Source organism: Rhinichthys klamathensis, unplaced genomic scaffold (assembly GCF_029890125.1).
Source record: "Rhinichthys klamathensis goyatoka isolate OS25496 unplaced genomic scaffold, OSU_Roscu_1.1 h1tg000028l_1, whole genome shotgun sequence".
Lineage (NCBI taxonomy): Eukaryota > Metazoa > Chordata > Actinopteri > Cypriniformes > Leuciscidae > Rhinichthys > Rhinichthys klamathensis.
Window position 1 is genome coordinate 211007 of NW_026606578.1, and position 15033 is coordinate 226039.

General features: G+C 38.4%; 1 protein-coding gene across 2 annotated transcripts in view; it reads left to right on the forward strand.

Moving 5' to 3' along the window:
* The first annotated feature begins 5643 nt into the window (after nt 1-5643).
* spns2 (SPNS lysolipid transporter 2, sphingosine-1-phosphate) overlaps nt 5644-15033 on the forward strand; it is a 75661-nt gene continuing 66271 nt past the window's right edge. For both annotated transcript variants that reach the window (XM_056244673.1, XM_056244681.1), the window contains exon 1: nt 5644-6094. In XM_056244673.1, the coding sequence (XP_056100648.1) occupies nt 5863-6094 (232 nt within the window). In that variant the 5' untranslated portion in view covers nt 5644-5862. The remainder of the gene's footprint in view (nt 6095-15033) is intronic.

The following is a 15033-nucleotide window of genomic DNA, read 5'->3' on the forward strand; positions in this document are numbered from 1 at the left end:
CTCAAAACAGTGAACTAAACAATACATTTACCAAAAGTGAACAATTTAATTTTTAATTTTAAATATATTATTAGCCCCTCCCCCCTGCGTCCCTGATTCAAACGTGCAGAGCGGCGTTGGCGGCTCACACACACACACACAGCGAGTATGCTGCGGTGAGGTGGCCCTGCAACCCGACTGGAGAGAGTGAGCTTCCCCAGAGCCTCTGAAGGTGAAGTGAGTTTCCCCCGGTGTAGTTTAAACACACACGTTTAACTTAAAGTTACATTTGTAATGAATGTATTGTATACTAAAGACGATTCAGCATCAGCAAAAACAGAGCGTCTATTACGTTAGCCAAAATCAGCGGTCAATTCGCTCCCTCGTGATTTGTAAGAGCACTCTTCCCTTTGATTAGCCTAATTTTGATTTTAGTAAAGACAAGAACAGCTTAAGGCGAGACACAAAAACATCAGTTTTTTTCACTGGTTAATTTGAAGATTTTGGGCTATTTGTCTTCAATAACATGTCTTCTTTCAGACTTGTGGTGAATTTTTTTTTCCAAAATAACACATTTAGGACTTTATTTTACTACACTTTGTCTATTTGCGTCAGTATTCTCCTAAATTCAACAGAAGTTGTCGTTCTAAATCAACATGTTGCTCCGCGATCGCTGCATGTCGATGTCATCACATACATCTCTGTTGGAAAGCTCTCTCTCCTGTACATTGTTGTCGTATCCAAATATGGTCATTTCCTTTTAGTCAGCAACCAATCGTGAAAGTACAATGGGCATTTAACTCTAAAACCGAAATCTCATTGGCTGATGTCAATTTCTGACAACGTGATTCGTTCAGATGCATCACGTGACGTGCTCTGACATTTAGATATGCGTTTTTGACTGTTTTTCTGTTCAGTTGAAGGCCATAAATGCTGTGATTTAGGTGGTTTGTATTGTTGTTGCTAATGATTTGGTAAGATATTGTGTCTGTAAATAGTTGTTTCCACTAAAAAAAGTATGAATTTTTACATTACAAATCTTTAAATGCTGTTTTCTCAAAATTAGTTTTTTTGTCATTCTCCAGTACAAACATCTCAGCCTGTGTAGCACCTATGTACACCAAACTTTCCAGTTATACACTTAGCAGTATTCTGAAGATATTTTCAGAGGGATTTGTTAATAAATCATTCCTAAAAACCTTTGTAGTGTGTAAGGGCATGATTAAACAATAACGTTAATCATTTAATAATGATTAAAAGTGTTTTTGTGTTTGTTTTGTTAAAGCAATTCACATATAGGGATTCCCATGTACCGTCTACCCCTGCCACCCTGCCAAGACCTCTTGCCACCCCTTTGCCCCCCCATATAAAATTTTCTAGATCCGCCACTGATGCCATGGCTGCAATTCCATGAGGAATAGACCAATACAAATGAATGATATTCAGTATGCCATGGACAGCACTTTAAATGTCATATTGACTGTTCAGGGTTTAATTATACATCCAAACATGGTGATTACATCTGAATCTTTCTTATAATGTTGTATGACAGTGTTTATCTGTCATTGTGTTCTTTTTATTTATGACCACATAAAATCAACATGCTGACAAAAGCGGTGAAGCATTACCTCTCTTTTTTTAGGACATCCAGACAGATAAAAAGCACTTTTATTTCAAGAATTAGGCTACTATAGGCTATTTGTTGTTTACATTCCATAACTAAAATAAACTGTAGTGGACACTCATTTGAACAATAGTTCATTCAGTGTTTGTGGTGATAGGAAGTTGGCAACTGTAATCTTTATTCAGTTTAAAAATTCATAACAATTGTAACAAAAGTTAGTATATAAATGTATTATTTCCAAATTTTAACATTCAAACAGTCAAAAAGCTTTGTTTCTACCGTTACACAAGTAAGCTTTGCTTCAACATTGTTTGTTTAGGAGAGTTAAGTTTACACAGTCACCAGAGTTCATTCTTTTACATTAATTAAAACTATTGTTTTAACCTCTCTCTCTCTCTCTCTTCCACATCTTCTCTATCTGTCCTTCTTACTTGGTTTCTGACAGCTTCCCTATAGCATAGACCAGCAGGTCATAACACTTCTCCATCTGTCTCTCTTAGTCCCATGAACTCTCTCAGTGTTGACCTCTTTCTCCATGTCCACATGCCTCCTTTTTCACTTTTTTTTCTACTTTCTGACTTCTTGCCAAAGCACAGTTTTTTAATGTATAAATAGCTCTCGCTCTTTATTCAATTCTATTCTATTCTGTTCCATAATCAGTTTTCCTCTCTCTCTCTCTCTCTCTAGCTGATCGTACCATTGCATGGATTAGCTTCTATCTACCATGTTCTGTTTCTTCTTGTGTCATGGAAATTCAAACTGAATAGCTGGACTGTGATCTCTTCAGTCTGACGAGACTGATACTCATTCCATCCTCATGCATACTATGTAAAAACTACAAAAAATCAGTTTCATTGATTTCAAAGTCTGCCCATGAGACTTTGTCTCTGGTTTTGATTAAATCAGTATACAACAGCTTGCTTCTTTCATCTTTATTTTAACAGGGATTCTGTGAATTATTTAGTGCATTATATCAAAGAAATGTCTTAAACATGTTTTAAAACACACACACACACATTTCTCTGTACTCTGAACCATATGTCCGAAGTTCAGCTGCACGCAGCAAGGAATGTGAAGGGAGATAAATGATATTGTGGAAGTCAAACGGGACTAGCCCCTTTCCCCTTCCGTCTCTATAGTGCTTATCATGTCATTGGGGGACAGGAGTTACAGAGGCTTCCTTCAGTGATAATAAATGATATGAACCACAACAACAAAATACAAAAATACCCACATACTTACACAACTAACCTAAGTGTGTGCGTTTCTTTGATTTATCAGTCTAGGCATATGCATACTGATACTGATAGCCCATGCAGTGCAGAACCAACAGGAACTCAGGAATAGTGGATGACAAAGGTAACTTTAGGCATTTGGATTGTTTGACTTATCTGTGATCCAGCCTTCGCAAGAGAGCAGCTGATATCAGCAGGAGGCAGATAAAGGATGCTTGGTTCCTTATTGCACAGCCTGTGACCAGTACATAGGGATGTGAGATTTGCTGGCATGCAAATCACTCATGAAGGTTGTGACTGAAGATCACAAGGTCATTTAAACTGGCAGTATATTCTGATAGAATATTGACCCAACGTTACACTGCATGAAAGCATCACAAACATGTATTACTGTATAGTATCACTGATTGTTTTTTTTAGCCCTCTTCCCAGCATGCACTGGGGCATGCATCATTCGACCATTTGTATTTATTTTTCTTTAGTTTTACACATTTAGTAACTCGTTTTGTGTTGTTATGATGTAAATTTGAATAGAACTTTTAAAGTTTAAGGAATCTTAGGCAATTGATACAATGATGGCACATTTAAATCACGGCCATTGGATTAATTTACTTAAAAATAATTATGTGTATTAATTCAGCTTAGAAAAGCAATTAAAATTGTTGAGTTATTTTTGTGAGCTGTATGAACACTTAAGTTTACACTTAACACATAAGTTACAAAAACAAAATTATGAATGACTGAATTAGCAAGTCTTTACTATCTAAAGTGGCAGTACAGCATCACATTAAGCTTTATGACCCCGTTTAGTTTGATTTCTTCTGACAAGAAGCATATACCCTCTGATCTGGGAATTATGAAGAGAAAAATAACAACGAATAACTTTCTTCTTTGCGACAATAATTTGTCTAGTATCTTTCAACCTTCTCTCGTGAGAATGAGAATGACCCACGTAGCATACTTCATAAAAGACTCTTCTGTGATCGAGATAAATCTTACAGTAAAAAAAAATTACAGGAAATAATTTGATATTTCCGAAAGGATATTCAGACCCTTGGGAAAACTGTTTATTTTAAGGATGGGCATTTTAACAGGGGCTAGACACGTTGCTGTCCTCCAGAGTTTCATAATATTTTACGAATTTTGCGCTGTATAGGCTACAAGTGATTAGCGCATTAACGAAAGGAGGGGAAAACTAAGATGTAGGTTAATGACGTGATTTGATCTAATCTTCGCTAATTGATGGGTTTCGGTGAAAAGCAGGCAATGAAATCAGTCAAAAAGTGCTCAATAATACCCCTTAATTAATTAATCTCACTATATAGGAAGTAAACTCTCTACCCTATTCAAAGCATCATTTTGCAATGTCAGCTTATTACCGTTTCCCAGTACATATTTAGCAAAATATTAATTAGTAAATGCAGTAAATTTAATATACTATGAGGTGAAACAGTGTTTATGATATAATTCAGTGTGGCTGTGTAGGGTTTTAGATCGTAATAATGAGCTGTCCAGAGTGCTGAAGACCACGATCGCTTTCAGATGAGGTGACTTGTGTTACTACTTGAGTACAGCTGTTTTAACCCATGCAAACCCTTCCATAAGAATTAAGTAAATATTGTGTCCTAAATAGGCTACTTTGTGTAATAAAACATTGTAGCCTACTTTGACAGTTAACTGCAATCAACGGGTATTCCATTCCAGATGTTTTGTATTGCTTAAAAGTTTAAAGAGGCCATTTAATGTTTATTATACTTTTCCAGTGTTTAGTTATTTAATATGAATGATCAGTTTCATATAATTTATGTCAGCATCATTACTCTCATTTTCATACATGATTATTTTATGTAGCCTAATTGCGAATTATACACAAGGAATTATATGGCAAGTGATAAACGTGTGAATGTCAATCTGAAATAGAGTGATAATATAAAGACAGTAGCACGTAGCCTACGTCTCCAAGATGTCTTTAAAGAGCGGTTCATCTGGAAAGAATCTGCTGTGTACAAACATCTTTAAAAAGTCAGTTTTGCATATAAATCATAAACATCTTGAAGACGTTTTCTAAATGTCTATATATCATCTGACAGGAAATGTAATTTTGCAGATAAGCAAAAAACAAACAAACAAACAAAAAACACACCGTCTGCCAGATGAAAACACGCACATCAAATAGACGTCTCCGAGATGTAGCTATGTGTGCTTGCCGGCGTGTCCGTTTGACAGGATACTTGGTCCCCCTAACGCATCCTAATAACATCCAAAGTCCTCGAGCGGCGTCCTGTTGCTATGGTTACTTTCCTCAGTCGAACGACTTTTCTCTATTTGTCGACAAGTGAGAATGTGCTTAAAATGTTGTTTAAAAAGCCCTTTTTGTGAACAATTATAGAATTAAACCGGTTTAATGTACTTTGCAAGATGCCTAACAATTTGTTTTGACATCCTTTGGAGGGCTTAAAGATTAGTAGGGAGGGTCAGACCCCCCAAAGCCCACCATAATTCGCACTCGGTATTGAGTCAACCTGATACCATGATGACCTGCTTCTATGTATGTTTCCTTATGGCTCTCATTTCATTTACACCTTTAGAGGACGTTTCACTTCAGTTGAGTTTATTCGAATAATTATTTTACAGAGACAAAGCAACTTTGCACGAGCGCCCTGGGTGCGCTGTTCTGTCACTGCTAAAATCTCCTCTCTCACATGAGCATTCCGCTCACACTGCTCCTTCATTCGCTCGGAGTGGGATGGGCTTACGCGCAACCACGCCTCCCTCACACACACACACATAGGCTACACTACAGAGTGAGAGAAAAGCGCTTCCCGAGCGCTCAATCCTGTCACTGTACAGACATGAACCGAGCTCAGCGAGCAATAATCAAATCAATTATTTTTATTCTAAGCGATTAACAGGTTTTTTTTTTTTTCATTTTCCGCTCAAAGGTGCAACACTATTCCGTCATAATCGTCCTGTCTCTGTTCAGAAATCGTTCAATCGGTTGCGCTGGATCTGTCGTTGCAGAAGATGTGCGTGGAGAGCGATGGATGTGAAATAGAGGGGTGCAGCAGTTCGGATGTGGTGCACACGCTGTCTGGAAGCATGAGTCCCACTCTTAAATCCAGTACAGATCTGCATCCCTGCAAACCTGGGCAAAAATTCCGTGCCGCATTACTCCGATGCCGGACTCCGCTTGTTGCCGCCGGGATTCTGAGTTTTGGAAATGTGCTCAATTACATGGACAGATACACCGTAGCAGGTAAGACCGGCATTTTCTTGGTAGCTATAGATGTTCGTTTTATCAGGAGAGCAACAACAGCGATAGTCACCATTTGTATGTTTTAATGATTCACTTACAATGTTTCAGTTCAACACACTGGCCAGGAAAATCACATTGTAAACATTAACATAAGTCAAGTGATCATTTGTAGGTTCTATCTCGCTGTGCACGTGCTGAGTTTTATTGAACGGGTTCCAGCTCTTAGACTGATTTAATCAAACCAGCCGGATTGTAGTCTAAAAGGTAGGCTAACCCCGTTGTTCTAACATGATATTGATTACTATTGTGAATGATCTTAGATCAATCTAATCTGACTTTAAGTCTCGCAAATGAGACATAATCCAAAATCTCATAACAATGTAAATATCATTATGAGCTTTTTTTCAAATCAGTATTAGGCTACACATAGGCTCCCTATAGCCTATAGCCTAGTATAACAATGTGCATAGGCTATAAACTCCACACAATAATTAGTGTATGAGGTTAATTAAATTAGGTTTATTAATTTGCATTGTCTGTAAATTTAAAATGTGATTCAAATCACGTAACGTATTTACCAATTGATGAATAGCCTATACATGTAGTTCATGGACACTGCGTCCAAGCTATACGCTACAAACATTCACAGACCTCATTTAAAGCAGTAGCGCTTTACTCGAGGATATTACAGTCCAAAGTAATTTAGAGCAAACTTCTCGAGGGACACATCTTATATCCATGGTTTTATAAATAGTAACCTCACTAGCGCCACACATAAGATGCCCTTGAATCAAGTTATTCAGGAATAAAGGCAGAGCGCAGCCGTGGTCTGACACGTTTCCATAGAAACTAGAACAGATTTAATCTACTAGTTTTTCTGTTGTCAAATTGATCATCCCTCAAAAAGTGCGGATTAATTCGGTTTTTTTTTTTTTGGGTAGCCTACTTGGCGATCTGAGGCGACATGTCAACTGACATTTGCTCCAGCGCACTCTGAGAGGGGTAATTTTCATGAATAACTAATGATAAGCGATTAGAGATTTGGAACAAGGCAAGAGTGCGCTATTAGCTAGGGATTTCTGAAATGCGGGATTTAGTAGCCTATAGCCGTCAATAGTGGATACGACTCCTTTAACCCATTCCCCTCATTGCTTTAAGTACGAACTGAAGGCTATAGTATATGACATTGTGATTTTGATTGATATGATGTAAGTTGCCTACTAAGAAAGCACTTCCTTCATTATCAGGTGAAGTTTGTGAAATATTTCAATTTTAAACTCCTATAGCCTAGTGTAACATGGATAGCCAGCCCTACTTGGACATAGCCTACTCATTACAAATAATTATTAATTGTAAGAAGAAGAAGAAAAGATCAGGCTTAAAGTATTTTTACATTACGACGATTCCATAATTGAAATGGGGATGTTGCAGTGTCTTCTTTCTGCGCTGAACATCACGTTCCCTCCAGCGCGCGCTTCATAGATACTTTTGACAGCGCGAGATGCTTGAATGGCGCGCCTCTGCAGCATGTACTTTATTGTAATGGGGGGATGTAGTTATTTAGCAAAGCCCGAGATGTCTCCAGTTGCAGGATCTGCTTGGGAAAAGTATTCTCTCATCCTTTCATATAGGACTAAACGTAAAAGGTGCGTTATTTTGTCAGATGGTCGCGTGTTACATCACGTACGCGAACAATTTTAAGACGTCAGTCAGTATTGGGATGAAGTGTGAGAAGACGTGAAAGGAGAAAGCTGCAACACGATCTCAAACGTTATCGGCTCATGGCGGTTTTGTAGCGCTCGAGGTTCGGCAACATTACATAAGACAGTCGAGCTGTGATAACATTATGAAAACTAGGGGTTTACGTGGGTATAGTATAGGCTATCTCATCTAATCTCGCCATGCAGTCGCCATCTCTAAAATCATTCTAGTTTCACTCAAAGGTTATCCTGAATAGACAAATTTATCATCCTCTTCCATAGATAAAATATCTATGTAAGCTAAATTCCATCCGGTTTTTCCTCAATTGAGTAACAAATACACACTTTTGTCAGTGAAATAGATTCTTTATCATGTTATAGGCTACAGCTGCTCATGTGAAACATACACAGTTGATCAACCTCTTAACATCTGAACAGTAGGCTATAGATGAATGAATTGAAGGAAAGTGAGAATATATATAAAGAAATGTGTGAGATGATGATTGCAGTGAGATTGCAGCAAAAATTGTCAATTCTCAGGAGAGGAGTATTGTAAATGTGTTTGGTTTGTGAGTGTTGCAGCAGCAGACTGAATGTTGTTGAGTTGAGCACGGATCTCTTCTACACCTCAGTATGCATTATGGGAAGTGTATGTGAGGGTGAAGCCCCCTTCATGGGTAAAGAGGAGAAGCTATCTGACGCAGCCATCCTGCAGTGGCGACGGTCACTCTTTAGTATGTGTGTCTGAGAGAGAGAGAGAGAGAGAGAGAGAGAGAGAGAGAGAGAGAGAGAGAGAGAGAGAGAGAGAATGATCCACATGGTTGAGAGACCTCCTCACCACTGCTGTTCAATCATTTGTACTGCAGTCAGACTGACACAGGGATCACATATTAATGATGTTCAGCAGTGTGTGAGTGCCTGTGGGTTTGTGTGTCTGAGGGAAAATTAGAGATAGTACACCCAAAACAAAATTCTGTCATCATTTATTCACCCTCATGTCGTTCCAAACCCGCATGACTTACTTTCAACGTAGAACACATAAGAATATATTAGAAAAAGTCTGTTTTTTGTTCATACAATGAAACACAGGGTCCAATGTTGTTTTGACTTTCAAAATTCAAAAAAAGAAAAGAAAAAGAATAACAGCATTTTTGTTTATGGGTAAACTATCCCTGTAAAAGCAAACAGATGTTTTGCCATAATTTAAAAATAAATTCATTAAGCCATGATGCTTTAACATTTGCAGTGGTGTAGTAAAAAATGGAAAACCGAACTGTGCCCACTTAAGTTAGTGCAGCAGTTTACTCTCACACACAAACAAAATGAAATCAAATGTGCATGCAGCAATTGCTTGAAAAACTGAACAACTTAACATTACATTCTCAGTCAGTGTCTTACATACAAATGAATGCAGTCCGAATGACTATATTCGGGTCTAATAAATACCGTCACTGTGAAAACACTTAATTTGACTTTTTTTGCTATTGAAGTCATATCCAATTACTGCCAGTTTCACTTTTTACAAGCCCTTCTTCCAGGCTGTGGTTGTCTTGGAATCTTTTATTATCAACCAAAGTCTCTCATCAGTGTTAGCCAGAACCAAATGTTAATTCTCTAAAAAGCAGCGTGTATCATTTTGGCCTTGTTGGTCTTATGTTTAACTGATTGATGATATTCTTGTGTGTGAAAGAGAAAAGAAAAGCTCTAATTTAGCTGTTTTCTCCACCTAAACAAAACTAGTGGGTGTGCAGTTTTTACAGCAGAGGAGAGACAACCAATCCCTCATGAGGAACCACAGAGCACAATACGAAGCATAGAGGAAGAAAACCATGCTAGTGCATGTGTCCTGAATCTTTGGGAAAAACCTGCTTATCACCTGTGTCGAGTTTGGATTGTGGTTAGGTGTGAGTGTAATATGATCACTATAGGCTCGTGTTGTATATTTTTGGTGGTTGGGCTCTCTGCTATAACTCATATCTGGCTTGTCAAAGTCGTAGGAGACTTTATCCTTCTTTATGTTTAGCCCGAGGTGCATTTCTGCAACGTTGGGGCTGATTTGCCCACGTCTTTCCCTCCCTATTGGCCCATTATAGTTGTCCACTATCTATATCCGTCTCTTTCTGTCTCCAACACAGCCTCCAGTGGGACAGAGAGATCAGATTGATGGGACTGAGGTTGTGAACCATTTAGTTTGATTAAATTTGTGGTTTGGCTGTGATGGCTCAGACCCAGGGAGGCTGGCTGGCTAGAGTCCCTCCAGCAGACAGGCTGAGCTCAACAACAGATTACGGTTAAGACAGGGATTAGGAGGCGCGGGGAATACCACAGGGACGTATACAGACTGAGGCCACTTAACATTATTTGATCTAAGATCCTCTGTTGAGCCACCGGTCTGACGCCTGCTCTAATGAAGGCAGTTTGACTGGTAATCTGGATTATGAGGTGCAGCGGATACTGAAAGGTGCATTTTTTTCCTAAAGGCATCTGAGGTATGAGAATGTTTAATCTCAAAACAAGTGCTTAATTAAGTGTGACGGGTAATCCAGCAGCCCGAGGAGCTCCTTGAGGGAAAATGGGTATGTCTGCACATTCAGATATACACAGGCTCACAGTTTATGAGGGGAAGTGGAGACTACAGTACTGTACGTTTTGCTGCATTGCTCTTCTGCACTAGATGGTCCAGTCTAGCTGGCTCAGCTCTAGTTCTGCCTGGACACACTCCTTGGCAGTGCCTTTTGTGAGACATACATACACAAACACACACACACACACACCCGCACACTGTCATTTCCACTTGTGCCCCTTATGGTGTGAGTTGAAGGTGTGATAAGGCCTATCAGTGACAAAACAGTGTGCTGTACTGAAGGAGGTCCGCAGAAGTAGCACGTAGCACATGCACTGTATACAGTAATGACACTGTGTGCAGCGTATGTGCTAATACATGTTTATCTTTATTATGTTTATTTATTTATTTGATAGAATTACATATATATATATTTAAATTGACTAGTCAGTGGCCTGACTAATCGCTCATAAGGAAGCCGTTTATCATGGAAGTGTTTAGGGGCGTTTGCACAAAGGTGCAGTCACATTTACCGTTATTCAGCAAATTTTCGCAGGTGAAATCCAATTTTAATAGTAATTGACTCAATCCGGAATTTCGTGTGATGGCGAAATATTTTCCCACACAGATTTTACAAGGGGTTTACAATTCCTCTCCGTGGGCTTTGTTAGCTGAAAACTTTTGATAAGGTTTACCTTTAGCTTAGCCAAGGTAATTACTTATGTAAAAGTGCTGTAAGTCACAGTAGAATGTTAGCCAAACAAAAGAAGGCAAATGTGACACAGAAAAACTGTTTATTTGTGAAGGAGCTTTTACATATATATATATATATATACAGTATGTGGGTAAGTATCACGGCGGTGCATTTTAAATATACTTGCAGCAAATTGGATGTCTGTGTTGAAAATGAAACTTTGAGGTTGGCTCAATCACTTTAGGCTTGGCAGTCGTCTCTCTCCTTTTCTCTCACTTGTTTTTACTGTGTTTGTATTAAAGGACGTTCAACAACAAAAACATGAAAGTAATGAAAAACTCTCAGTAATTGAGTTTATAAGCTTTTCTCGCTCTTCTGAAACCCTCATGAAGAACAAATGGCTTCCATTTCTCCCAAAGTTGATTTTCATATGCACTGTAATTGTTCATCGTAGAAGCAGTTATAGAGCTGTTGTGTTTACTTCTGATGACTTTCTCAAACCTGAAATATAAATCCATTAAAGTAAACTCATTAAAAGACGATTACAAGTTTAGCTCTTAATGCTAAAGTGTATTGATGGAGGCACAGATTATTTAATATGCTCCATAACCGTGCAGTACAATATACATTAGTGTTTGAGATACGATTGGCATACTTTAATGTACTCAGGGTGTTTGCTTTTAATTGAACAAATTTTGTTCATATCAAAGTTCTCTCATATTTAGGTCCCTTCTTGGCATGTGTGTGTGTTTTTGAGGGGTTGTATTTTGCTGATGTACAGTATGTGCTGCCTGTGATAGCAGTGGCTGGAATTAGACAGCAGCCTTTCTTCCTCCTTTCGACAGTGCTTTTCATGTGGTCACGGCATTTATTTCACAAGCTCTAAAAGCCATTTCTGTGTCAGCCGCTACTTCCCTAAAGACAGCTTGGCTCCTTAAGCCTGATCTAGCCCTAAAAGTTGGGCAAAAAAGTGAGTGAAAAGAACTTCCAGCGTTCCTGTATCGTTTATTTTCATTCATCTGCCTCAGCTGTTTCCTTATAAAGAACACACAACCATGACCGCCTATCTGACCCCAACAATAAGGTCAGTGTATAATATATATAGACACGAGTGGTGTTCAGCGGGACAAATTCTCATCTTGCTCCGGAGACGCTGTATTGGGCGGCCTGGTGACTCTCAAAATAAACACTGACACAATCATGTCCGCTAACAGCCTCTGAGAATCGGGATGCGATTTGTTCGGTTTATTTTTTAACGGGCTTGTCTTTCATTTAGCCCATGTGATGTTCATTTAATGTAGCGTGGACGATCCAAACAAGGCACAGCGTTTGTTATGTTTTTCCACCAGAGAGACGGCTGACGTGCTTGTTTAAATGGCATTGACCCTGTTAATATAATTGGTGGCCCATATTTAGCTCATTGCGGATCCAAACAGATGCGCACTATGTGTGGGTGTTTGTCTGTTTAAAAAAGGGATTCACTGTGATTCTCAGCCTCAACATGTGTCTTTTTGATCGAGTGTGTCTAAGAGATTAAGGGCGGAGAGTTTGACAGACAGCTGTAGAGAAGGGTGGAGGAAGCGGGGGAGGGGTGCCTGAGGGGGGAGCGCACCTGTGAGATTGGAAGTCTCAGGTATGTCACTGTGTATTAGACCAACATCATTCAGAATGTATTAATATGAGTGTGGGAGATATCCTTAGGCTGGACCTCTGACCCATGATGACTACAAATGTCCAAACAGGGACAGAAAGTAAACAATATAAACATTTAGCAGAAGCTTTTATATAATGCTATAATCATATAAGAGCCTGCATAATTTATAATTATTTTACAGTAAAAGTGCATACATGAAATATGAAATGCATGAAATATAGTACATATAATACAGATTTTCATTCAACCCTTTTATTTCTTTTACATTTGTATTTATTTTTACAGTATTTTACAGTAAAATTACATGAAAACAACTGTTCAAAAGTTTGTCCTCTATATATATATATATTTATGCCTTTGTTGCTTTTATTCAGATAATATGCATTAATTTGTTTAAAAGTAACAGTAAAGTGTTGTTTTTCTGAACTTTCTATTCATCAAAAAAAAAAAAAAAAAATGTATCATGGTTGCCACAAAAATATTACGGAGCACACAATGATCACAACAACTATAATAGGAGTAGACTGAAGACTGGGGTAATGCTGAAAATTCAGAGTTGACAAATAGATTGCATTGATGAGAAAAAAAAAAAGGTTTTCCTTATATTTTGAACGGTAGTAAACGGTAGTACCACCAAATCTAATATAAATTGACAATTTTTTATGTTTTACATACTGTAGCATTTTTCATTCATTTTCCATTAAGTGATGAGTTTTTTTTATTTTATTTTTAATAGCAAACACAAAACCCTGTCTTCCATATATACACACAGAGAGGGGCAATCCCAGTGACCCTTAATGTTTCTGGATGCAACATAACAGTGGCTAAATCATTCTGAAAGCATTGCTAATCCCCATAGGTGCTGGCTGCAGCATAACTGAGATACCAGAATCTCAGATGATGAATTAATTTTCCTAAAATCATGTATGATTTAAGTAGTTGTTCTAGTTATATGAGGGTGGATGATATTCATCGATTAGGCTGATAATCTTTTCTGTTTTTAGATAAGACGTCTGAGTAAATACTGACCAAAATCAAATCAAAAAGAAGGGTCAGTAGGGTAAACTACTCCACTGAAGTTTAGCTTTGTCCGTAAAGTAAGCCTTCGGAAGCGCTTTATATTGCCAGGACAAATATTTAAACTGTACTTTACTGCAAGTATTTGCTTATTACTTATTAAGGAGGACAATATGTCATCTTTCCATCTATTCAATAGTGATTGAGTAAATAGTCAGCCACTGGTGTTATGCAACATATATTTCCCAGATTACAGCCTAAGGGTGTATGTGTGTGACTACACAGTGTGCCACAGTGTCAGTGTCTGTAGGTAAATCGGGGTTTAGACCTCTGTCTGTCTGTCTGTTTTGTGATATCTCTATTAATGCAGGGATGAAAGTTCAGGCCTACTGAAATATCATCTCATCAAGCCATTATTTGCAGCATTTTTCCAAAGCTTGCAATTAAGCAGATCTATGTTGTATGTGTATACCTGTGTAATTGTATGCCATCTATTTATACTTGAGAACATATGGCTTTGATTGTCACCCCGACACATTACATGGCAGAAACACTTTCACCTCAGCGTGAAATCTTGCCCTGGTGTTTCAGTGTGTGTGATGTGTAGATGCCCATATAGGCTCAGGAATGCACAGAGAAACAGGCTGTGTTTTCTCAAATCATTAGGGTGACTGTCACATATCAGCGTCCTACCCTGTACCTGTTTAAATTCCAGTGATTCTTTAAATAGACTCATTCATTTCTCAGAGCCATTCATCAGTCCTAAAACTAACCCCTTGTATAATATGGAGACAAGAATGCCTTTATGTATGCTGTACAGTACGCAGGGATAGACTGGTGATAGGAAACCCCGGGGCCTGCTGCCACTTGCTGTATGAGACATTGAAGACCATAGTTTCCTTTAAGGATTAATTTGGCATTCTTACCAGGTTAGCACAATAGCTTGAGTTATTTAGCCACACCAGAACATAATAATTACCTATAACTAACGCCTAAAATACCCATGTAGTCCTATGTGTGTGTGTGTGAGGTGTGTGTCTCCACCTCACTGCTGTGGAATGTGGAGGTAGAGCTGGAATTCCAGTGATGTGATCGTTTTGTTTTCCCACAGTTACCTGCGATCTATAGTTACCAGTCACCAGCCCATGACACAGAAAGGTGCTTGTCAAAACAAAATCAATACAAAGCATCTAGATTTAAACTGCTTAAAACACTTCTTTATGGCTCTCATACCCTTTTAATTTCTTTAATGTTCCTCATGGTGGAACATTTTGGTGGTCCATTTTTTATTTGCCTGCAGGATAAAATACA